Below are 23,206 nucleotides of genomic sequence, written 5' to 3'. Positions count from 1 at the left end.
ATAGGCTGCACATGTTGACGGGGATTGGGTCTTGTTACTCCTTAAGGCCCGTACACAAGTGGGCGAATTTCGCCCGCGATATTCGCCCACGTTTAACGCCTCGTGACTAAAAAAAGGCACCAATGTGAGTGTGCACACCGATGCAAAAAAAGGCCACGCGTCAAAGCGTCACTTTGCCTCGGGTTTGTTTTTTTGGTTTGACGCAGCGTGTCGAAAACTGTAAATTGTGTATAATTTACAGAGTAAACTAGTTTGTATTTTTTTGATGGATCAGTACAGTACATAACAGGAAGTACCACTTTCCCGGTACAGGGAAAAACGGGAAAACGAAAGAGTTGTTTGGAAATTATCTAGATTGGCGAGAGTAACAAAGATTTATAATAAGGCCCTATTTAAGACGTTTTTGTACATGGTATTTCCTTTTTGAGTTTTTCCAACCGTACTAGTTGATTTTTTTATTTCCATACGGAGATGGAGCAAAGGGAAGGGAAATTGGGAGGAAACCACATCAGAGAGGTAAGAGAACGTTTATGCGTCATTAATTCCCATTAACACTGATGGATCTAAAGTCCCAGGAACAACGAGGACTGGTTTTTCTTTTTGTATACCTAAATTAGGAAAGTATGTTGGAATAAAGACGTCAAAGGATATTTCAGTTTTTGCAGTTGAAATGTTGGCAATTAAATTTAGTTTACACTGGTTAAAACAGAATAGAATTGGTGATGGTGTAATTTGCTCAGACTCACTATCAGCATTGATGTCTTTGAAATATTTTTCTTCTGATATAGCAGATCAGATCTGATGTCTGTTCAAATCGGAAAAATTGAAGATAAGCGTCAGATTTATGTTGATACCAGCCCCCTTTAATTTTCTGGCAAAGCGGGCTTTGAAACAGGGTGTGAAGATAGAAATGGGAAAATTATTAGGAGGCATATTACGGAAGACTGGCAGAAGCAAAAGGAAAGGGGGAGGAAAGGATGACATCTTTTCAATTTACATGACAAAGTAGGGAAAGGTCTGAATCTTAGATCAAACACCAGAGATCAAATCCTAAAATCGCGATTAAGGATGGGACACACAACTTTAAACAATACACTACATTAACTGGGGAAGCATTCCACGTGTCTGTGTGAAGGTGGGAAAGAGGAAGAATCAGTTGAGCCGATTTAGTGTCACTGTGAATTGTATGGGGAAGAAAGACAGGAGCTGGAGGATAGGGTACGGTTGTCGGAGGGAGAGTGGTTGAGTTTGAGGAGGCTTTTGGGAGGGAATTTCAATGGAGTCGTTATTGATTTTCCGGACTGTTGAGAAGAAAATTGTTTTTTGTTTTGTTTTTTTAAAGGCGAGTTATGTAGTCCTCCACTTCAACTCACACTTCTACACAGTAGTTGGTGGTATTGCACTTGGCACTAGTGCAGGGGTCGGGAACCTTTTTTACTCAAAAAGCCATTTGGGACCGCCCCTAATGAAAAGAAAGCACCCGGAGCCACAACCCGTTTTGACATCATTATATATCTTATGCATGTTTTTATTATTCAAAGGTGCTCATTACGTCGATCGCGATCGACCGGTCGATCTTCAATGACATGAGTGTAGATCGCGGGCCAGAAAAGTAAAAAAAAAAAAAAGTACTTCTTTAAAATCCACCAGCCAATCAAAATCCTCACTGAGAAGTACGGGACTTGATTGACATGTAGATTGGGCAATCGGACATCGTCTGAAGCATACGTCGCTGCAAATGCACATTGTGTTCTTTAAAGGATGATACTGCGGCCGCGTGTGGGAGGAGCTACTAGTTCTGGTCTGATCGCTGCATGGAGCGATGTGTTTGTCAATGCATGGTAGACACGGAGAATGTGGAGAGATCAGGTTTATTATTTTGAAGAGTTCTACTTGGTAATCATGTTTCCATGTTTGAGTTCATAAAATCATCCCAGGAAAAGTCTCTGCTTCAACTCCCGCAGTGAAAGCTGCGTCTCAATCTGACGCCCGTGTTTGCATCTCTCTGACAGAGTTTGAAACCAAAGCCCCTCCTGCGCCTCTCCACCTGCTTTTCCTCTCTACCTGTTCACACCCTCTGCAGCAGAGATTTATTTCCCCCGTGCTCCTCAGTGTATTATACACAGAGAGCGCAAAATACGGTCATAGCAGGATGACATGATAGTCGGGGCGCTCCAGCGCAGCACAAGGATGAAAGAGCCGGACGCAGGTTACAGCGGAGATAGAGCGGGTTAAGCAAATGAATGGAAGAAGGCGGCCCGCTGAAGAAATATTCAATATTGTACACATTTTATTATTAGTCTGAAGTTTCTTTTATTTAGAAAAATCTTTTATTTTGCTAAATAAGTCCAGTACGAAAAAAAACATCAACAAAAATTGTGTTGGGCAGTTTTTGGCTGGGTCTGGCGGTTTTCAGATGACTTTTGGGCTGGAAAACTGTGACTCTATCTGGCAACACTGGCGCAAACTCTCTATCATCAGCGAGTTGCTCTCTGCCCCGCAGCACGTCAAGTTCCCGGCAGAAGATCGGAGTGTTTATTGAAGCCGCCCCGCGTGCCTCTCCCTGCTATCAGCTCTGCAGTTCTCGGCCGATAAATACGAGCTCATTACGAAGCTGTTTTTTACGTGGCACTCGCTTCGTGCGGAGCCAGCAGCACCTTTGAAATGGCATGAAAAATGAACAAACTAAAATAAAATTTAATCATTATAAAATCCTCATTATTTTCCAAAGTCACAGGGAGCCAGAACAGAAGGATGAAAGAGCCACATGTGGCTCCGGAGCCATGGGTTGCCGACCCCTGCACTAGTGCCTCCCACCATGTAACCCTTGTGCTATCTTGGATGACCCCACCCTCACATTGACGTGTTCTCCCTACCATGACAAAGGTGGATAAAGATGGAAAGATTTCATGTAATCCATTGACACCAGTGAGGTTCACAAATCATTGAAGAAAACTAGTGCGCCGTGGGAGATGGTCAAGTGTGCCGTGGGAAACTGCCCTCATTAACTGATCTAAAAACATTTCCCATCTCAAGGATATGAGCTCTGTGTTCATCCAAATAGGCCCTGATAAAACACTGAGAAGTTAGGAATATGAAAGATAGTAAAAAACTTTTTTCTTTGTTTTTATTTGATTCTATTACAGACATTTTGATAAGAATGACAGTACCGCGATTTAGCCGCATCTTAAACTCTGTTTTCTGAAAAGTCCCGCCCCTTTAACTGTCTCCACCAATCATTCTTGAAGGCTTAATCACATATCATCAGTCTGACCAATCATAAGTGGTTAAAGTCTTCACCTCCTTGTTTCAATTTAGCTCATAAGTCACTCAGTTCTAACAAAAATACCAGCTAAAGCTCGTCTTTAGCGGTGTAGCTTTCTACAGAATCCGGTGTCAGACCGTGGAACAAGTGAACAAAACAATGAAGCTCAGAGACACTAGTCTGTCTGCGTTCGGCGGATTTTTCCACTACATCTCCCATGATGCATTGGGTTAAAGTGACAGCGCAAGTCTTAGCGCACAATGAGTCCCTCCTTTTAACGTCTTAAAACAACAACGTACACAATTTTTGAATCTTTTAAATTAACTTTTATTACATCTTTTAGAAAAAACAACTGCAGCTTCCAGCTTTATCTTCCACAATTATCACAAAAATGCATGTGAGATTTTAGAGGGACTTTAGATCAATACAGACTATGAGCTTTTTCTTTTTTTCCTTCTTTTTTTTTAATTTTTGGATGCTGGTGTGCCGCGGGATTTTTGTCACGGTTAAAGTGTGCCGTGGCTCAAAAAAGGTTGAAAAACACTGGTCTAGATGACCCAACTCCCAACATTAAAGTGCCTAGGATATCACAAGGGTTAAACTACAAAAAGATTTTATTTTTGTCAGTTTAATCAGGGATCTAAGATAACAACAATAAAATCAATCAGTCACGTAAAAAAGCAGCATAACATAGTTCACCATTAGATACAGAACAAAGAACATTGTTAAAACACCACATTTGTCTGAAGTTACCTAATCACCAAAGTCTGAAGAAGGAGAATTCCAGCTTTAGCCTGGAACAGACATTGCAGTGCCAGATTAAACTGAATCAGCAAATGTTTCACCTGGTATTTTCCGCTTCCTGCTAATGTTAACTGGACGTTTAGCCTCACCTACAATAAAATTAAGCAGTTGCCACTCACCAGAAACATGAAAAATCATCCACCAATAAATTCACATCAACCTGGTGTTTAACAAAAACAACAACATCATCAGCAAAAGCTGATTAAACAATATTTCTACTGAAATCAGGAAAACACAAACCTTCAAGACTTGCATGGATCTTTTGAAGGAGGGGATTGTACACCCAATAGTTCAGAGACTTCCAAAACATCTTGAATTAGAAAACCATTATCAACCATGAGCTTACCTCAGACACATTATATCTGGTCCTGGTGGGTGAGCTGCTCCATAGCATTACTCAGCCCAATGGAAAAGGCCCTGGATAAAATCTTGTAGTACAAGAGACGGGTCGCCAGTACCTAATGTCTATGTGATTTCCTTTTTTTGTGGCAAAAGAGCAACAACAGCGAAAGGATGTTGGTAGAGAGCCAGAGTCATTGAACACCTCCAAGATGTCAGGAGCAAGGACGTCCCAGAAAGCCTTGTAAAACTCCACAGTGAGGTAATTGATCCCAGGAGCCTTCTGGCCCTTCATGCTCTGGAGGGCAGCATACAGTTCAGGAAGCTGGACAGGCAGATCCAGCTGAGAGTTCATCTCATCACAGACTTGAGGCAGTCCACTGCAGAACTCATCCAACAGGCTGTCATCACACTCACTGGTATAAAGTGAGGAATAAAAGTCCACAGGCCTCTGTCTGATCCTTACAGGTCCAAACAGCTCCTCTTGTGTGTCAGACAAAAGAATGCATCACTTTCATCTGTCCATGCTTCTTCTCCAAACCAAAAAAGAAGCTAGAGGGAGCATCCATTTAAGAGACATCCTGAAACCAGGAGCAAACCAGTGCCCCCCCGAACTTTAGAGTCCAGAGAGCGCTCCAAAGTCAACTTTTTCGTTTTGAGGAGTTCAATATACCCTCAATTTTCAGTGGACTCACTCAAATATTCCAGGCCCACAATACCAGCATCCTTTACTAAAATCCAATCAGATCCCACAAAGAGGATCTGCCTTAGAGATACATTTTGTCTGGGTTTCCTCTTACTTTTCCCCACTGTGGCAGATTAAGTGGTCGTCGATCAAGACATGAATTGTCATGGTTTCTCCCAAATTAACGCCTCAGGCTACTTGGAAAATTTGAGGTGGAGATTCTGATGTTGCATCATCCAACCAGGATATCACCTAATTACCAGGCCAGGGTTTCGGAAACCTTTGCACTAAAAGAGCCATTTGGATCAGTTTCCCACAGAAATTAGAACACAGGGAGCCGCAACAGCCTTTGGAAAACCCGATGTTTCCAGTAAATGGCATAATTATCTTCCTCCTGCCCGCTCAAACATCCCGACGGTGTTAAAGGCACCACGACAATTTTACAACATAATATTTATTTTACAAAACCACAGGGAGCCGATAGGAGGAGCAGTGGCGCCCAGGCACCCCACCCACCAAGTCACGTAGTTAGCTATGGGAGACCGAGAGACTCAATTCTTTCCAAGTTACTTGAACTCTTGGCTGACATTTTTTCCAAGCTGATATGATCAAACACCAGATTCCTTTATTGACTTACATTAATAATTTTCTTACTTTTTCCAATTTTTTTTTTTTTTTTGCTATACAAAGAGTTGTGAAAATTGTTGATACTAATCCTCCCCCTGGATTAATGGCACTCATGTCACACTAAATAAACAAGGTGAAAGTAAAGCTGTGATTGAAACATTAAGCCAGCCTGATAGATCGGCACATACATGTTGCCAGAAAGTGTGGACAGGTGTTCAGAAACACAGTGCATGCATGTAACTGTCAGGTTGATTACTTTCAAGCACTGGGATGCCACCCCCCTTGAAATTTGCGCCCCGGGCAATTGCCCGTATTCCCCGTGCCTAAAACCGCTACTGGAGCTGAGCGTTGGGGTTGTGTGTGCGTTATGTTTCTGCTAATTACAAGTGTATTTTGATTATTGACCACACGTTTTATGGTCTGTTTAAAAGCGAATATGCACAGTAAAGAGAGATTGTTGCTGTTGCTGCAGACATTTAATAATAATAATGGATTGGATTTATCTGCGCTTTTCCAGACGCGCAAAGCGCTTACAGTTTGTCCGTCAGATAAATGCATCCAGACATTAAAGAAAAAGACAATTAGAAAGAACAGACCACAACAAGAATCAAGTTTCTCATGCACGAGGGAGAAAAGCAAGTGTGACAAAAAACGTCCACCATGCTTCTTTTCTCAAATAACTGCTTCTCCCAGTGCTCCTTTTATTAAGAATTCAAGAGGTTACGATTTCCAGACAAAGACAAAAGTTCATTGGGGGTGTCGTATAATGACCCATTTGGGTGGATTCTTAGTTCAAACAGTATTCCTTATCAGCTAAGGACAGTGTCGTAAAACCCCCTCTTCCTAGCTGGGGATGATTTAAACAATGATAATAATACAACAATTTCCTTCGCAGTGTCCATTTTTCATTCACTCCTTATTCATACTTGGTGATGGTACGCTAATGTTATAGCCATATCTGCCCTGGGGCAGCCTGACAGAGGCGTGACTGCCAGTTTGCGCCTATGGCCCCTCTGACCATCACCAGGATCATTCATACACATTCACACACAAGTGGAGCTGCACTGGAGGCAAGGAGGGTGAGGTGTCTTGCCCAAGGACACAACGACAGTTGGCTGGGGGGAGCGGGGATCGACTCGAAAATTCTGGGCCAAAGTTCTGCAGAACTTCCCAGCAATAGATTCTAGTTTAGTGACCTCATTGATCAGAGTGATGTGTACAGCACTCTGAAAAAAGGCCGACATCATGGCGATTAGCGTTACTAGTTTACTGTAAGAGAAAGCATGAGAAAAAGCGGGGCTGCAAAGCTGTAGTGCAGACTGATATGTAACAAAGCCTCTTTGTCACATTAAAGCAGCTTTCCGTCATTCTGTCATGCATCATTATCACACTTTATTGTTTCTGGAAAGAATCAGTACCCCCACCCCCACCACCAGTTATGCTTATGCACCATAAAGGTCGCATAAGTTAATGTTCTTGTCAGAGAGTCTGTTCTTCGGCCGGAAGAAGGACCACGAGGCGGCGTAGATCCCGATGAAGCACCACACCATTAAACGTCTTGCTCTCCTTCAGACACTGAATGCTTGGGGTAGCAGACTTTTGCGTTGAATGTGCCACGCTGTGTCCTGGAGCGACAAGATTCGTCAACGTCCCTCACGATGCCCCTTGCGATCTGGGACTGCAGCCACGACTCTTCCCAGACGAAACTGACCTCACAGAGTGTTCTGATCACACAGCCACATAACATCGCCAGCAGCAGCATTACGCTGTAGCATGTGCCACTTGCTTCTGATGAAGAGATTTGGTCCAGCAAGTTGACACCATGCTCTCCAGTAGTTGTTAACTTGCATCTCGATTTCCTGTAGACGTTTGAAAGAATAATTTTCAAAACTGAAGGTCTTGACATGTCCACTATGACAGTGTTTTTCAACCTTTTTTGAGCCACGGCACACTTTAACAAAAATCTCGCGGCACACCAGCATCCAAAAAAAAAGAAGCAGAAACTCATAGTCTGTATTGATCTACACCCCCCCCCCCACGCGCAATCTCACGTGCATTTTTGTGATACTTGTGGCATAAAAAGCAGGAAGTTGCAGCTGGTTTTTCTAAAAGATGAAATAAAAGTTAAGTTAGAAAATATAAAAACTGTTAATTTGTGTTTGTTGTGGCTTCAAGACAAGGACGACTCATTGTACGCTTTAACCCAATGCATCATGGGAGAGTGTGAAAACTGCCGCAAAAGGGAAGACAGACTCGCATCTCTGAGCTTCATTGTTTTGTTCACTTATTCCACGGTCTGATACCGGATTCTGTGGAAAGCTACACCGCTAAACACGAGTTTTTGCTAGTATTTTTGTTGGAACTGAGAGACTTTTTGAGCTAAATTGGAACAAGGAAGTTAAGACTTTAACCACTTCTGATTGGTCAGACTGCTGACATGTGATTAAGCCTTCAAGAATGATTGGCGGAGACTGTTAAAGGGGCGGGACTTTGCCGCAAAAAGCTTTATTTGCAGCTAAATCGCAGTACCGTCATTCTTATCAAAATGTCTTTAATAGAATTAAATAAACACAAAGAAAAATAATTTTCTGATCTTTTATACTCCTAACTATTCAGTGTTTTATCAGGGCCTGTTTGGATGAACACAGAGCTGATTTCCTGGAGATGGGAAATGTTTTTAGATCAGTTAATGAGGGCAATTTCCCACGGCCCACTCGACCATCTCCCGCGGCACACACTGGTTGAAAAACACTGCACTATGATACGCTCGCCCCATAAGCAGTGTATTTGGTGTTACATAGTGGATGCAATCCTCTTGACATTAAACCCTGGCATCGATCGGTCGCTTGTTTGCTAAATTAGCAGCAAGTTGTAGGACAGTCAGAAATTCGCTGAAGGTTAGATTGAGTTTAGATTGATTTATTTATACATTGAAGAGCACTCTTTACGATTCGAACTGCAGCCTCAGCAGCTCTATTTCGATTCGGAGAATCAGCTGGAACCACTTTCTACGTCCAGTTTGTTCTATTCCTGATGTCATATTCCTCCAGTTCAATTTTGTTCTGTGCCTGCAGGAACTTATATAAATCTTCCAGTATGGGTTTTGCCCCAAGAAAGTTGGTCCCATGATCTGACCAAACCTGCTGGGGGTGTCCTCTCAGAGCGGTGAACCGTTGATAAGCCATTAGAAAGCTCTCTTTAGACATACTGTTGACAAGTTCAACATGCAATGCTCTGCTTGCCACACAGCTGAATACAACTCCCCAGACTTTCATGATCACTCTTCTCTTCACATCATCTCTCATAGAGTAAGGACCGAACATATCAACCACAATAAACTGGAAGGGCGCAGCAGGCTTCGTTCTTTTGACTTGCAAGTCACCCATTACTTGTTGACACATTTGCTTTTGCCTTGCGACAAGTAATATACTGGTTAACAGTTTTTTGGGTGAGTCTTCTCCCCTTTCTACTAGGGGAGATAAAAAAGGCGATGGCACTGCATCGCTTGCTTGTGACTCATTTGCAACAAAAGCAATTATTATTATTAATTATTATTTTATGTGTTACTGTTTACAGACCACCAAAGCCCCCTCCTGTTTTATTCAAGAATTTTCAGATTTTTTTGTCATTTATACACTGTAAATATAGTAGAGTTCTAATAACTGGTGATTTTAAAGTGTGGGTGACATGGCCTATTTTAATAAGCCAAAATATAGTAAATAGTCTCTATTTCATGTTGCGATTGTTTTTAATATTTTTCGAAAAAGAATAAATAGCGAAAAACGCGATATAAACAACGAGGACGGCCGCCGGCTTCACGCATTCCGCCGAGTTCGCGCCGCCCTGTTTGTGACGTAACGAAAGGCAGACAGCATGGCTAGCACCGATAGCGAAGCACCGAGTGATGCTACCGTCTCTATTAGCGATTTATCATCAGATGAACAGAAAGATGAAGAGGAAAGTTGCGGAGATTATCATGATGATGAGTCACTTTTGCAACCGTATCGATTCGAACCCTTTTGCGAAAGTGAGGAGGATATAGCAGAAAGTAGTAGGTCTAGTGATGCCGATGACGATAGCCAGCATGAAGATTCTGCTAGACTCCAGAACACGGCATGGTTAGTTGCCTTTCGTGATTTTGGAACCTACGTAGACTAGGCCTTGTGTATACATCTGTAAAAGTACACGTAGAATTGAAAAGTCAATCTAATAGGGCCTAATGGTGAAATTTTTTCAGTGATTCCTAACAGTATATATGTAGGACAGCTGGATTCAGTTTGTAAGTTACAAATGAATGAGATGAACTAAAACTAACTTTTTGTCATAGGTGCCAGTGTCAATGTTGTGCTGTCATGCCTCTAGTGATGGAGTGTATTTGCTGCCGTGAAATAGATGAAGTCCAAGGAGAAATGCTGCGCAGAGGGGTAAATGCATCCTGCATCACTGAAGTGGATAGTTTCCAGACCTGCTGCCTGAATCCTGATGTTTTGAGGGTAGCATACTATGCTTATGTTGATCATCATGGTAGAATGGAAGAAGCTACATCACATGAGTGAGTATACTCTACATGTCGAAGGTTGACACAGAATAGATCTAATTACCAGGGTATACATTGGTAGCATAGCAATTGAGTTAAAGTTAATTTAGTAGCTGGTAAAAACAGACTCTCGGTCAGGCCTAGGATATGATATATTTATTTACTTCCATCAACAATATAAACACTTGTATGTAAACACGTCAATATATTTCAAACACTGACAGACAGGTAATCAAGTCTTTATTCTATTTTCAGAAGATATCGATATATCGCATACAGGCAGTTTGTGAGGCTGTGCTGGGGACATTTTGGGAGAGCGGTTCGTGTTACCCTGCCATCCTGTGCTGTGAATAAAATACGGTCAACTTTTTCCGCACCAACTGGACAGTATGTTGGATTTTTGTATCCTGCATTAGACTGATTCAAGTGGACTTGTATCTGGATTTGAACTGTGAGACAGCAGTTTCTTTGGTTGGTCTTTGGTATTCACCACTCAATGGAGGAGGCACATCTCTGACATCCACATCTTCTCTGGGGTGTACGAGTCTGTCCAGGACATCCTTGATGATCTCATTGACATAGTCTGAAATGTATTGTGGAACACATATAAATGTATATGTATATTTTTACCTATACCAAACAAATGTACGTGTATTCTTAAAATTTACATGCCTGTTCATTGGAGTGAGCCAATACATATAGAAATAAAGCAATATATTATAAATAAAGAATCGTGTTTTTTCATATAAATAATATGAACATAGGTTTATTGAAAAATGGAAAAAATACAACTTACCAAATGTAGGTTCTTCTAAAACTTTCCTCACTGTGTGTCCCCCTTTCTTCCACTTTGGCAGGGACACTGCATACTGGAGTTCACCTGATCTGGTACTTTGTTGAGTCCGCCCACTATTTTCATTGAAATGCATCACTGCTAACAGTCCTCTATTAAAAAAAATATGTATTGACATAAACATTCACCTGAAAATACTAACATCTTGAAAATATGTTACGCTAGAGACAACTATTTTTTCTTTGATAAGCTGATAAAGCAATGTTTCAAGTACCAGCATATAACATGTATGTACCTGCAAAGCTGGCCCTCATAAGAAAAGGCATACATTTTCGGAGCGTAGTGGTTCAAGAGGCTGTGGAACGCCTCCAGAGAGGATGTCTGCTCCCGGTTTGATGCCTGTTTTAGATCTCTGATGAGGTATGTTGTTGTTGCCAGTGTTTCTAATTTCACCATCAAGGTAGAACCTGTAAGCAAGCAAATTGGATGTACATCATCCAAACTTACTTATACTTCTACAGATGACTCCAATAAAAAAAAAGATACGGCTGTGTAAAATATACAAAACATACTTACATGGTTTCAACCACTTCTTTCTAGCTGCTCTTCCTCTCAGCCTTTTATGCTCACATTTAGGGAATAACTCATTGTTGGGCGTATGAATATTTACAATATGATTCAGCACAGACGTCCACTTGGCTTCAACTAGGTTTGGCTCTGCTGAATCTGTTGACATGACTGACCAATAAAGGTGATTGATTATGCTGTCAATCCACTCTTTCAAGTCTGTGCAGTCTTTTTCTTTGGAAAGTGCCACAAGTTTTTTTCTGAGACCTGGAAATAATAATAAATATATTAGATATTTTACAACTGGAACAATTTCTGATAAAGAAAAAAGACTTGAGGAAATGAATAATACCCTTCGCAACATGCCAAACGTCCAAAAGGTGTTGAACATCTGGCAAATTCTCTCTGATCCATTTCCGTAACTGGACATGCCTGTCTGTTATTATCACATCTATATCTAGACCCTGTTGTGTTCCCAAGAAATTAACTGATCTTATGAAGCCCTCCTTTTCCATATGCGAGGCACCACCAACTTCATTGCTCTGTAAAAAAAATAGAAGCGATGGCAGTTTATCATATTTTTAACATTAAATAATAAATAGGTAGTAGTAACTCCTCATTATCAAGAAAGATAAATACCTGTACCAGTTGCATGTCTATGATAACATTTGCTGGTAATTCTAACATGGTGTACGTCCCATATTTTGCGGAATGACCAGGGCTGTCTGAGCGACCATCTCCAGCCAACACGATGCCTCTTTGTTCTGCTTGAAGACATGCAATGAGCCAGGCTTGCTGCTCAGCCCACAAGTGTGTGATACTGGGAAGCAGATAGTCTTTTTGATGCCTAAAGAATGTTCTTTTGGATATGCATGCCACTTTCATGTTTTGGAACATGCGTAGTACTTTAGTGGCTAATGCACCAGTAGACAATATTGCTACAGATAGCAAAATATTGCCTAAAGGTATGTCTCCAACAAAAGGCTGACTCTTCCATTTTGTAACTTTTTTACAACTCTTGCATGTCCAGAGGACACACAGCATTGTACCCTGGGTTGTGGTTGACATGTCCATGTCCATTTCTTGACAAAAAGCACAACACCTCAAATTGAGCAGCATGCTCAGAGCAGACCAGGCAACTAAGAAAAAACGCTCAGTGGGTGGGGGTGTGGACCTTCTTTCAGAGTCAGAGGAGGATGGGGTCTGTGAAGAACTTGGAAGATAGTCACTATCATCAGCTGATACGGGATCCGGCTGACTGGATGGAAGGTCTGGTGATGAAGGAATGATTGGTTCAACTTGTATAGATAGCTGCTTGTGGTCACACAATGGGCAAAAATCTTCATCAGTTTGAGTGCTGATTTCCACAACTTCAGGCATTGTCTGTGACCCTGTAGAAAATGAATTATGAAATTGCATTATGTTACTTATCATTTTATCATTTTATCATGTTACTTATCACTTATCATTTTGTGAATTAAGAAAACAAAGCACACATCTTTAAATAACTTATATTTCAAGTAGGCCTAACCTTTTGTTTTTTTCGTTGGACCTTTCGACCTCATATCAACCTGCAGTCTAACAGTGCGACTAGTTCCTGGTTGCCTAACTGTCTGTGTGGTAGCTTCCTGTAACATGAAATTTATGAGTTCATGATAATTATTTTCACATTATTAATTTAACATTAATGCAATTCACTAATTACTTTAACACCAAATACATATATATGTGATCATCTTACATGTACAGGGACTGGTTGCGGTTTATCTATCTCCATTTCTTCTTGAATATGTTCAGGCACTTCAACTGGTTGGGCTAGAAGCTCCTGTACTTCCTGGAATATTGTCATAGATATTATTAGTTTTATTAGTTGTCTTGCTGCTAAACAGCTTATAATTAATTGTGTGAAATGTGTACAGGCAACATTTAATTTAAATGAAGGATTATTCAGTATAAAGATCTGTTACTCTGTATAATACTCTGTATAATATAGTATAGGGAAATTTTTATATCAATATATATACCGTATATATATTAAACGTTAAACTCACTCTCTTTTGTAATAAATACATTATGTAATAAAACGTTAAACTCACTCTCTTTTGTGCCAGCTTTACGGTCACAGATTTTCTCTTTTTGTACTGGCTCCTGCCAGTGCTGGTACTGGGCGTTTCTGTTTCGGACGTTGCCACTAGCGATCTCTTGAAAATGGTGGGAATTGCGTTCGGTTTCAATACTTTTTTATATCTGACATGCATTCCCATATCTTTCATGAGCTGTGGTGTTTCTTCAAAACAGTCTGCCTCAAAATGTTCGCTGCATAAAGTTGACGAAGCAGTTGGCACCCAATTCGCCCTCATTCGCTGAACTTGTTTTGTCCATTGTTTCAGCAGCGTTTCTTGTTTTGGGAATTTATACACAGATACACTTTCACTAGATGTATTGCTACATCCAGCTGCCACACAACGACTTGGCATGTTGATGATTAACAGAGAATTAACGAGAATTAACGAATTAACGATGATTAACGAGAGAAACGAAGACTACCTGTTTTGTTTACCTGCTGTCCGAAGCGGAACTACGAAAGTCAATGCCTTTCGTGACGTCACAGGTCATATCGGGGTCACTTCCAGCCTGCGCTCTTAGCGGCAAAGTCAACTCTCTGATTCCTTCGAAAGATGTCTATTATTCATATGCTTCGGATTTTTTTCGACGCGAACTATTGGTATCAATAGAATCAGCGTTTAAAAGGCTTTTTTATTTGACAAAGTTGTTCAAAGCATGGCATCCACACTTTAACCTACACGTGGATAAAAATAGTGATGCATGTGTAAATGAGTTTCTTAACCTTTTGCATTGCATGGATTTTTCACAGCATGTCACACAGCCTACCCACAACAGAGGGCACACTCTAGACTTGGCCATAACCCATGGTCTGTCCTGCAGTGTGTCCTCTGTTGTTGACATGGCTGTGTCAGATCACTATTGCGTATTTTTTAACATTGCCAGTTTTACTCGACAGGTAGCTCCAGCGAGAACTGTGAGGAAGCATTAGATTACTCCTGATGTGGCTGCACATTTTATTAACATTTTACATCAAACTCCCGCTCAGATTTTACCCTCATCATGTGATTTTATGGTTGAACATTTTAACAACAAACTGCAGTCAGCCATTGATGCTGTAGCTCCAATTAAATCCAAAACAGTGAAAACTAGAGCTACAGCATCCTGGAGAAACGAATCGATCAGAGCCTTGAAACGTGAATGCAGGAGAGCGGAGAGGCGGTGGAGAAAAATGAAATTAACTGTACATCACGAAATTTACAAAGAAAAGCAAATGATGTACAACCATGGGATAAAAAAGCTAGAACCCTCCACTTCTCAAACTTAATGTTACAAAGAAAAAAAAACATGGTGGAGTTCCTGATGTCCAGAGTAATTTATGGAGGACCAGGTGGGGATTCATTTTATGGCTACACCGTGTCCATCTGTCAAATGGCCCCCCGGAAAGGCAGAGCGGAAACCAGATGCTGTGATTCCAGATATGGACTGAAGGAAGTAGGCAGGCTCCTCCGTCAGCCAATCCGAGCAGCCAGAGGCGGAGATTCCGCCGCCATGATGCGTCCGCATCATGGCAGACGCATCATGGCCACATGTTAAAAGTCTGCACTGTAGGAATTTCTTTGTACTCAGCATGGCTGCTTCTAAATCGCATGTAACTTTCTGCATTTTACAGGCTTCAGAATTCTGAGAAACCAGATGATCTGTTTTTAATTTGTTCTAGAACTCTTTTTTAGGGAAATAGAACTCTGTATTTTTATCCGATCGAATTCTGGTCTTCTTCTCCCGATTTTCTGAACACGCATGGAAGAAATCTCCAAAGCGAAAAGATTTCTTTCCTACACCAGTGTTTTTCAACCTTTTTTGAGCCACGGCACACTTTAACCTTGACAAAAATCCCGCGGCACACCAGCATCCAAAAAAAAAAAAAATAAGCAGAAATTCATGGTCTCTATTGATCGACAGCCCCCCCCCCGCAATCCCACGTGCATTGTGATAATTGTGGCCAAAAAAGCAGGAAGTTGCGGCTGTTTTTTCTAAGAGATGAAATAAAAGTTAAATTAGAAAATTTAGAAACTGTTTGTTTGTCCGTTGAGGTTTCTAGACATTTCACGCGCACTCATTGTGCGCTGGGACACTGGCCCTTTAAGCCAATGCATCATGGGAGATGTAGTGTGAAAACTGCCGAAAAAGGGCAGAAAGACTCGCGTCTGTGAGCTTCATTGGTTTGTTCACGGTCTGACACCGGACTCTGTGGAAAGCTACACCGCTAAAGACGAGCTTTAGCTGGTATTTTTGTTGGAACTGAGAGAATTTATGAGCAGAATTAAGAACAAGGAAGTGAAGACTTTAACCACTTCTGATTGGTCAGACTGCTGACATGTGATTAAGCCTTCAACAATGATTGGCGGAGACAGGTAAAGGGGCGGGACTTTCCCGCAAACCGCTATAGCTGCAGGTAAATACCGTCATTCTTATCAAAATGTCTTTAATAGAATCAAATAAACACAAAGAAAAAGTAATTTTAAGATCTTTTATATTCCTCACTACTCAGTGTTTTATCAGGGCCTGTTTGGATGAACAAAGAGCTGATTTCCTGGAGATGGAAAATGTTTTTAGATCAGTGAATGATTAATGAGGGTAATTTCCCACGGCACACTTGACCATCTCCCACGGCACACTAGTGTGCCGCGGCACACTGGTTGAAAAACACTGTCCTACACCATCCAGCAACTTGTTGCTTAATGCTGCTTCATGGTTTTACCCCCCCTTTCTATAATCACCCTCCTATCCTCCCCTCTTTAACCCTTGTGCTATCTTAGATGACCCCACCCTTGCATTGACGTTTTCTCCCTACCATGACAAAGGTGGATAAAGGTGGAAAGATTTCATGTAATCCATGAACACTAGTGAGGTTCACAAATCATTGAAGAAAAAAGGTTCAGAGCACTGTCAAGTGCAGGGGTGTCAAACTCATTTTGGTTCGGGGGCCGCATTCAAGGCGTCTGATCCCAAGTGGGCGGGACCAATAACATAAAAGTAAAAAAAAGTTATCTTTTGTTTTGTTTTTACTTAGTTGGAAAAAAAAGCCTCAGCCAACATGGTAGCCTAATCACTTATTATTACACATTCATTCGCAGAGGCCAATGGATCTAAAATAAAATGCATTTCACTTAAAAAAATTGTTTTATTTAATTTTTATTCAGACTGAATATTTTACATCTGACACTGAAACAATTACGATAATACACTCAAGAGGGGCTACGGAAAAAATGAAACACTTGCCTAGAATATAAATGTGCAAATCAGTGAATAATTAAACTAAATTAAACTTGCAAACATTTGTGAACATAACAAGAATTTGGAGTTAACCTCCTTTCTCTCCTCAAACTTCAGCCAGCCATCAATATCAGGATTCAGATCAATTCAATTTTATTTGTATAGCCCAAATTCACAACAACAGTCGTCTCGATGGGCTTCGTAGCGATCCTGTGCAGAAACATATTTACTGTCATTCAAGTGTGCCAGACACAATGAAATGTCCAAGAATCTTTTCCTGGTTTCTGCCTGAATTTTGTGGCAACACCTGCCTTCTTCCTGACCTTTGATGGGCGCCATCAGTGACCAGACTGACATCACGTGACCAGTTCACTCCAACATAGTCCAGCAAAGTAACTAGAGAGTTGACTATGTCATCAGCTGTTGTTGTGTCCATCAACTCAAGAAACTCCGCTATGACGTCTCTTCAGCACCTCTAAGAAATATGCACAGTTGTGCAATATCTGTATCTGTACTTTCATTAATAGTGACCGAAAATACAATTAATGACTAGATTCCTTAATATGGCGCCCAAGTCTTCTCAGAGATGTTGTTTCTGTAATCATAATCCTTGACAGACTGCTTTTTGGGAACAAGACTTCTGCAGCCTTCAAGCATTTTTCAATAGGTTCAGCATCTGAAGATGGTTTGGATGTTTGCTCCAACTTGTGTGCAATCAGGTGTCTGTTACTGCTCCATCACTGACGTCACGCTGCAGTAAATGCAGACGTTTTTTTTTCAGTCCAGCTTTTAGTTGGTAAATCCTCTCTTTTCTTAATTGCAAATGGTGAAACTTTCCTCATTGTCTCATAGTGGTGCTGAATATTATATTCTTTGAGCACTGCTACCTGTTGATGACATAACAAGCAGGCAGGTTTTGCTTTCAACTCCGTAAACAAATAAAACTTTGTCCATTTTTCCTGGAAAACTCAGCACTTCACTTCAACCCTTTTTTCTTTTTGACAACATTTTGGTCATTAGAGTGTCACTACTGATCATTCTTATAACAATGTAACAGCAGTGGGGCTTGCAAGGAACCAAACTACATCTTATTCAGACAAAGAGCCATTAGGTTTCACTTTTGGCAGGTGCAAAGATATGCATTTTCACCTGTTTTGCTCAGCCTTTGTTCCCCCTAGTGGCGGAGTTGCGCATTTCAGTTATTTCTTTAAAAAATCATAACTCGCCACAGGAATGGACTAGAAACGTGCTCGTTTTTTTTTTAAATTCTCATAATTTTTACTCTTCGTGACTGGGCCGGATTGCACCATCTGGCGGGCCGGATACGGCCCGCGGGCTGTATGTTTGACACCCCTGGTCTAGTGGGTCTAGATGACCCAACTTCCAATGTTAAAGTGCCTAGGATAGCACAAGGGTTACCATTCCTCTCTCTTCTTCCCTCCTTTCCTTTTCCATCAGGTCCAGCACAAAAGATTTTCAAATATGATTACATATTTGCCTGGTTCCGGTTCCAAAGGTACCTCGTCCTACGGAACCGAACCACTTCAGACCTGTCGCCTTGACTTCCCACCTGATGAAGGCTATGGAGAGGATCGTCCTCAGCCATCTCCGCACTCAGGTGAGCTCAGCACTGGACCCGCTGCAGTTTGCATATCGACCAGGCATCGGGGTGGATGACGCCATCATCTACCTGCAGCATCGGGACCTGTCTCACCTGGAGGCCCCTGGGAGCACTGTGAGAGTCATGTTTTTTGATTTCTCCAGTGCTTTCAACACAATTCAGCCATCACTGCTGAGGAGGCAGCTGGAGGTTGCAGGTGTGGACCAACATCTGGTTGCTTGGACCATCAACTACCTCACAGACAGGCCACAGTTTGTGAGGCTGCGTGACTGTGTGTCTGATGTGGTGGTCTGCAGCACGGGGGCACCTCAAGGGACTGTGCTCTCCCCATTCCTGTTTACCCTGTACACATCAGACTTCACCTACAACTCCCACCACTGTCATCTGCAGAAGTTCTCAGATGACAGTGCCATTGTGGGCTGTGTATCAGGGGGGGATGAGCAGGAGTACAGGGGGGTCATCACTGACTTTGTTAGCTGGTGTGAAGTTAACCACCTGCTGCTTAACACCAGCAAGACAAAGGAGCTGATACTGGACTTCAAGAGGTCCTCACCATCGCAGTCACCGGTGAACATCCAGGGTTCAGACATTGAGGTCGTGGACACATTTAAATATCTGGGTGTTCACCTGAACAACAGACTTGACTGATCCAACAACACGGATGCTCTGTACAGGAGGGGCCAGAGTCGCCTTCACCTGCTGAGGAGACTGAGGTCCTTTGGCGTGTGCAGACAGCTGCTAAGGACCTTTTACGACACTGTGGTGGCCTCAGTGGTCCTTTATGGAATTGTGTGCTGGGCGGGGGGCAGTGCAGGCAGAGACTTGAAGAGGCTTAACAAACTAGTTAGGAGGGCCGGCTCTGTCCTGGGCTGCACACTTGAGTCCATCGAGGAGGTGGCGGACAGGAGGATGTTAGCTAAGCTGACATCCATCATGGATAACCCCTCCCACCCCCTGCACAAAACTGTAGAGGCGCTGACCAGCTCCTTCAGCACAAGACTGTTGCACCCTCAGTGTAAGAAGGAGCACTACCGCAGGTCATTCCTCCCCACAGCCATCAGACTGTACAACACCGTGTCCAAGTGACACTCCACGGTCCCAGGGGTGTTTTTCTGTCTAGTCATTGATTCATTTACTTTTGTTGTAGTTGTTGTTTTTCAATTTTAAATTGTTTTTTGTTCCTGAACAGTTGTTTGTTTTTGTTTTTGGTGTGAACTTCATTAGTTATTTCTGTATTTTGAAAAAATTTGTAATGTTTTTTTTACAGTTTACATGTTTTGCAGACCGCATGTTTTATACACTTTTGCAGCTGTATTTATTTAATATTTATTTCTTTATTTAATAAGAATCTCATTTTTGATAATAATTTTTCATAATAATTTTAGTAATATTTTTAATTATCTAATATAAATGTAATTTGTGATGTCCTTTATTGATGTTATATTATATAGATTATTTCTGAATGTCGTGTTGCTGCCACAGATAAATGAAATTTCCCCATTGTGGGATTAATAAAGTCATCTATCTATCTATGATTACAATAAATAAAGTTTGGCTTCGATTACAAAATGAGTTTATTCAGACATACCTCTGGTTTGTCAGAAGATTCATAACCCCTGTTGTTAAAATAAAATATGTCCAACACAAGAGGCCTTCAGCTCTCATCTGCTTGACCAGCTGTTGGACGGGACAAGTTAAAAAATAAAATATAAGAAGAAATAAGGCAAAATCCCCATTGCGCAGCCATGTTGAAAACAGTCGACAGTGATTGGTCCCTCTGTGTTATAGGATCTATGACAATTGGCGCCCAAATCAGGAAGCAAAGATTCTTCCCATTTTGTAACACAAGAAGGGAGGGGTTGAGCTGTTCATTGTTGGGTCTTACATTGAGCAAAATGTAGTATATATAATTTATATTTTCACTTAAACCCTATGACAATGGTCTCCAACCTTTTTTTAGGCCATGGACAAATTTAATTTTAGACAATGGTTGAATCCAAATTCCTTCACCACTCACATTGTAGTGCACTATACAATGCGTTTGCTATTTTTTAGTGCTTTCAGAGTTTACAATTCTAAAATCTAATGCTCCAGAAATTTCCCAGAAATCTTTGTAAAAAACAGTATGCAACGATGCTCACTAGATTGGGAAATATAGAACACAATGCATTGTATTTAATAATAATAATAATGCGCTTTATATTTTGGGTAAAATCTCAAAGCGCTACAATGAAGGTAGGAATTACAATGGTTTAAGATAAGAACAAAGTAAGACAAAAAAAAACAACAACAATAAAAGTACTAAAAAGCATTATTAAAAAGGAAAGTTTATAGGCCTTTTTTAAATGTGCCAAGGCTTTGTGGTGCTCTGAGGGATTGTGGAAGATTGTTCCAGAGTCGAGGGGCAGCAGCTTGAAAGGCTCTGTCTCCCATTGTGGTTAGCCTGGTCCTTGGTTGATGAAGGCAATGTGTGAAATTTGAGCGGAGGAGTCGTGAAGTGGCGTGCGGGGAAAGGAGCTCACTGAGGTAGGCAGGGGCAGTTCCATTGACGCATTGGTAGGTGAGGAGACATAGTTTGTATTGAATTCTGGAACGAATGGGTTACCAGTGAAGGAACTGAAGAACAAGAGTGATGTGGTCAAATTTGCGTCTCCTTGTCAGGACCCTAGGAGCGCAGTTTTGAATGTGCTGGAGCTTTTCCAGGCTCCTGCCGGGAATCCCAACAAGGAGAGCATTGCAGTAATCTAGTCTGGAGGAGATAAATGCATGGATTAGTTTTTCTGCATCGGACTGGGTGAGTAAGGGGCGGAGCTTTGCAATGTTTTTGAGATGGAAAAAAGAGACTTTGGAGAGGTGACGTATGATGATCAAATGTTAGAGTGGAATCGATTTTGACCCCAAGATCTATCACAGGTGAAGAAAGCGGAATGTTGTGACCAGAAACCAGAATGCTTTTGGTGGAGGATGTTTTGATCTGGTGAGGGGAACCGATTAATATGGCTTCAGTCTTGTTGAGAGAGTTTTCAGCCATCCATGCCTCTTTCTCCTCGAGACATGCCTGGAGGGCAGAAGAAGTTAGGGTGGAAGTGGAAACCATTTTTATATATAACTGTGTGTCATCGGCGTAACAGTGGAATGAAATGTTGTGTTTACGAAAAATTTGTCCAAGTGGAGATATGGAGGATGGTAAAGAGTGAAGGTCCAAGAACAGAGCCTTGAGGAACTCCGCAGGTGACTGTGTGTGTCTGAGATTTAGCAGACCCCAGAGCCACGTATTCTGTCCTGTTTGTGAGATATGATTTAAACCAGTTGAATAAGAGGTAGGAGGCGTGTGATGCTGTAGTATCGCGAGAGCCGGCGAGAAGAGTGTGGTGAGTTAACTTGGGGCGTAAGTTGAGAACAAACATTTTGGTTTATTTCATTATACCGCCAGATTTAAATAATCCAGAAAGCTAACAAAATCTGAAAAAGTTTGTCAAGCATTTGTCAGCCTGGAGGACTTGGAGGATCTGGAGAATTACATCGACGAGTGTTTTAATACCTGCGTCATGAGGAAATCCAACACCGCCACTCCTTCCACCAAACGCAACCGTCCCGAAGACTCTCCGGGAGCTGTCTCCTCTCAAGGCAGCAACATGAGTGATATCCTGGAATCGATCGATAAAAAGCTCTCCAGCCTTGATTGCCGTTTAAATTTGCTGGAGATCCTCCATGAGGAATTCCAAGGCCTGCGAGAGTTTTTGGAATTCAGCCAGCAGCAGGTGCAGGAGCTCGCAGTGGAGAATCAGGCCCTCAGAGAGACCGTGAAGATCCTGGCAACGACACCGCCCGTCTTTCTGAGGAAAACCGATCCATCAAAGAAACCCTCCTGGATCTTCAGGCGAGGAGCACGAGGGACAACCTGGTGATCTTGGGGTTTCCAGAGGAGGTAGGAGAAGACCCGGAGACCGCAGTGAAGTCCTTCATGGAGGCCCACCTGAAGCTCCCCAAGGAAGAAGTCCAGAAGATCTCCTTTCACAGGGTTCACCGACTCGGAGGAAAGAGGCCAGACAAGCAGCGCCCACGTCCAACTGTTGCCAAATTTGAGCACTTTAAAACAAAAGGAGCTGGTAAAGAGCCGAGGCCGGGAACTGAAAGGAACACACTTCAGCGTGAATGACCAGTTCCCGGTCGAGACACTCCGCCGTCGGAAAATCCTCTTCCCGCTGAGGAGGAAGCATCTCTCTGCTGGAACCCGGGCCGTGGTTTCCATGGATAAACTTTTTGTGAACGGCAAGCTGTTCCGGGACCCCGAGGTAACACCCTGGCTGTGCTGAAGGCTTTCAGAGGCGCACTGACATCTGTGCTGCCCAGAAGAAACCCGCAAACTTATTTAATTTAATAGGAAATAATCGGATCATCAATAATCCACACCTTTCAGGAAAACTGTTATTTTTTCCCCCTCTCACAGTCATATTTCTGTTGTTGTTTCGTTGTTTTTGTTGTTTGTTCTTTCTCTTTTCCTCTCTCTTTTCTCTTGCCCCCCCCCCCCCCCCCTTCCCCTTTCCTCATATGTGAATCAGGTAAAGGCAACGCAACGAAGGTGATTTTTTTTTTATGCACGGAACAGGCGCGCGCGCATACTAGCG

The 23,206-nt window shown here is 42.0% G+C and overlaps 1 protein-coding gene across 2 annotated transcripts; it reads right to left on the bottom strand.

The window, feature by feature from the left end:
- Window positions 1-10,679: 10,679 nt before the first annotated feature.
- On the bottom strand, window positions 10,680-13,265 carry LOC110013925 (uncharacterized). Of its 2 annotated transcripts, none has more exons than XM_078942896.1 (7): window positions 13,149-13,265; window positions 12,257-13,008; window positions 11,970-12,159; window positions 11,627-11,884; window positions 11,346-11,517; window positions 11,054-11,202; window positions 10,680-10,840 (listed from the first exon to the last, which is right to left on the bottom strand). In XM_078942896.1, exons 1-7 carry the CDS (start codon window positions 13,252-13,254, stop codon window positions 10,680-10,682), a joined length of 1,788 nt encoding a protein of 595 aa, XP_078799022.1. In that variant the 5' UTR covers window positions 13,255-13,265. The 2 variants fall into 2 exon arrangements, with proteins under 2 accessions (XP_078799022.1, XP_078799069.1); XM_078942943.1 differs by having other exon boundaries at window positions 12,263-13,008.
- Between the last annotated feature and the right edge of the window lie 9,941 nt (window positions 13,266-23,206).

Source organism: Oryzias latipes, chromosome 1 (assembly GCF_053564925.1).
Source record: "Oryzias latipes strain Hd-rR chromosome 1, Olatipes_Hd-rR_3.1".
NCBI classification, from domain to species: Eukaryota; Metazoa; Chordata; class Actinopteri; order Beloniformes; family Adrianichthyidae; genus Oryzias; species Oryzias latipes.
This window is presented reverse-complemented; position numbering and strand designations above follow the sequence as displayed.

Bases quoted from the DNA above. Each gene is read 5' to 3' on its own strand.
- LOC110013925 (XM_078942896.1), bottom strand. From the start codon at position 13,254: ATGTTACAGGAAGCTACCACACAGACAGTTAGGCAACCAGGAACTAGT. The intron at 12,160-12,256 runs GTATTTATCTTT...TTTTTTTTACAG, and splicing joins TAGACATGCAACTGGTACAG to AGCAATGAAGTTGGTGGTGC. The intron at 10,841-11,053 runs GTAAGTTGTATT...AATACATTTCAG, and splicing joins TTTAGAAGAACCTACATTTG to ACTATGTCAATGAGATCATC.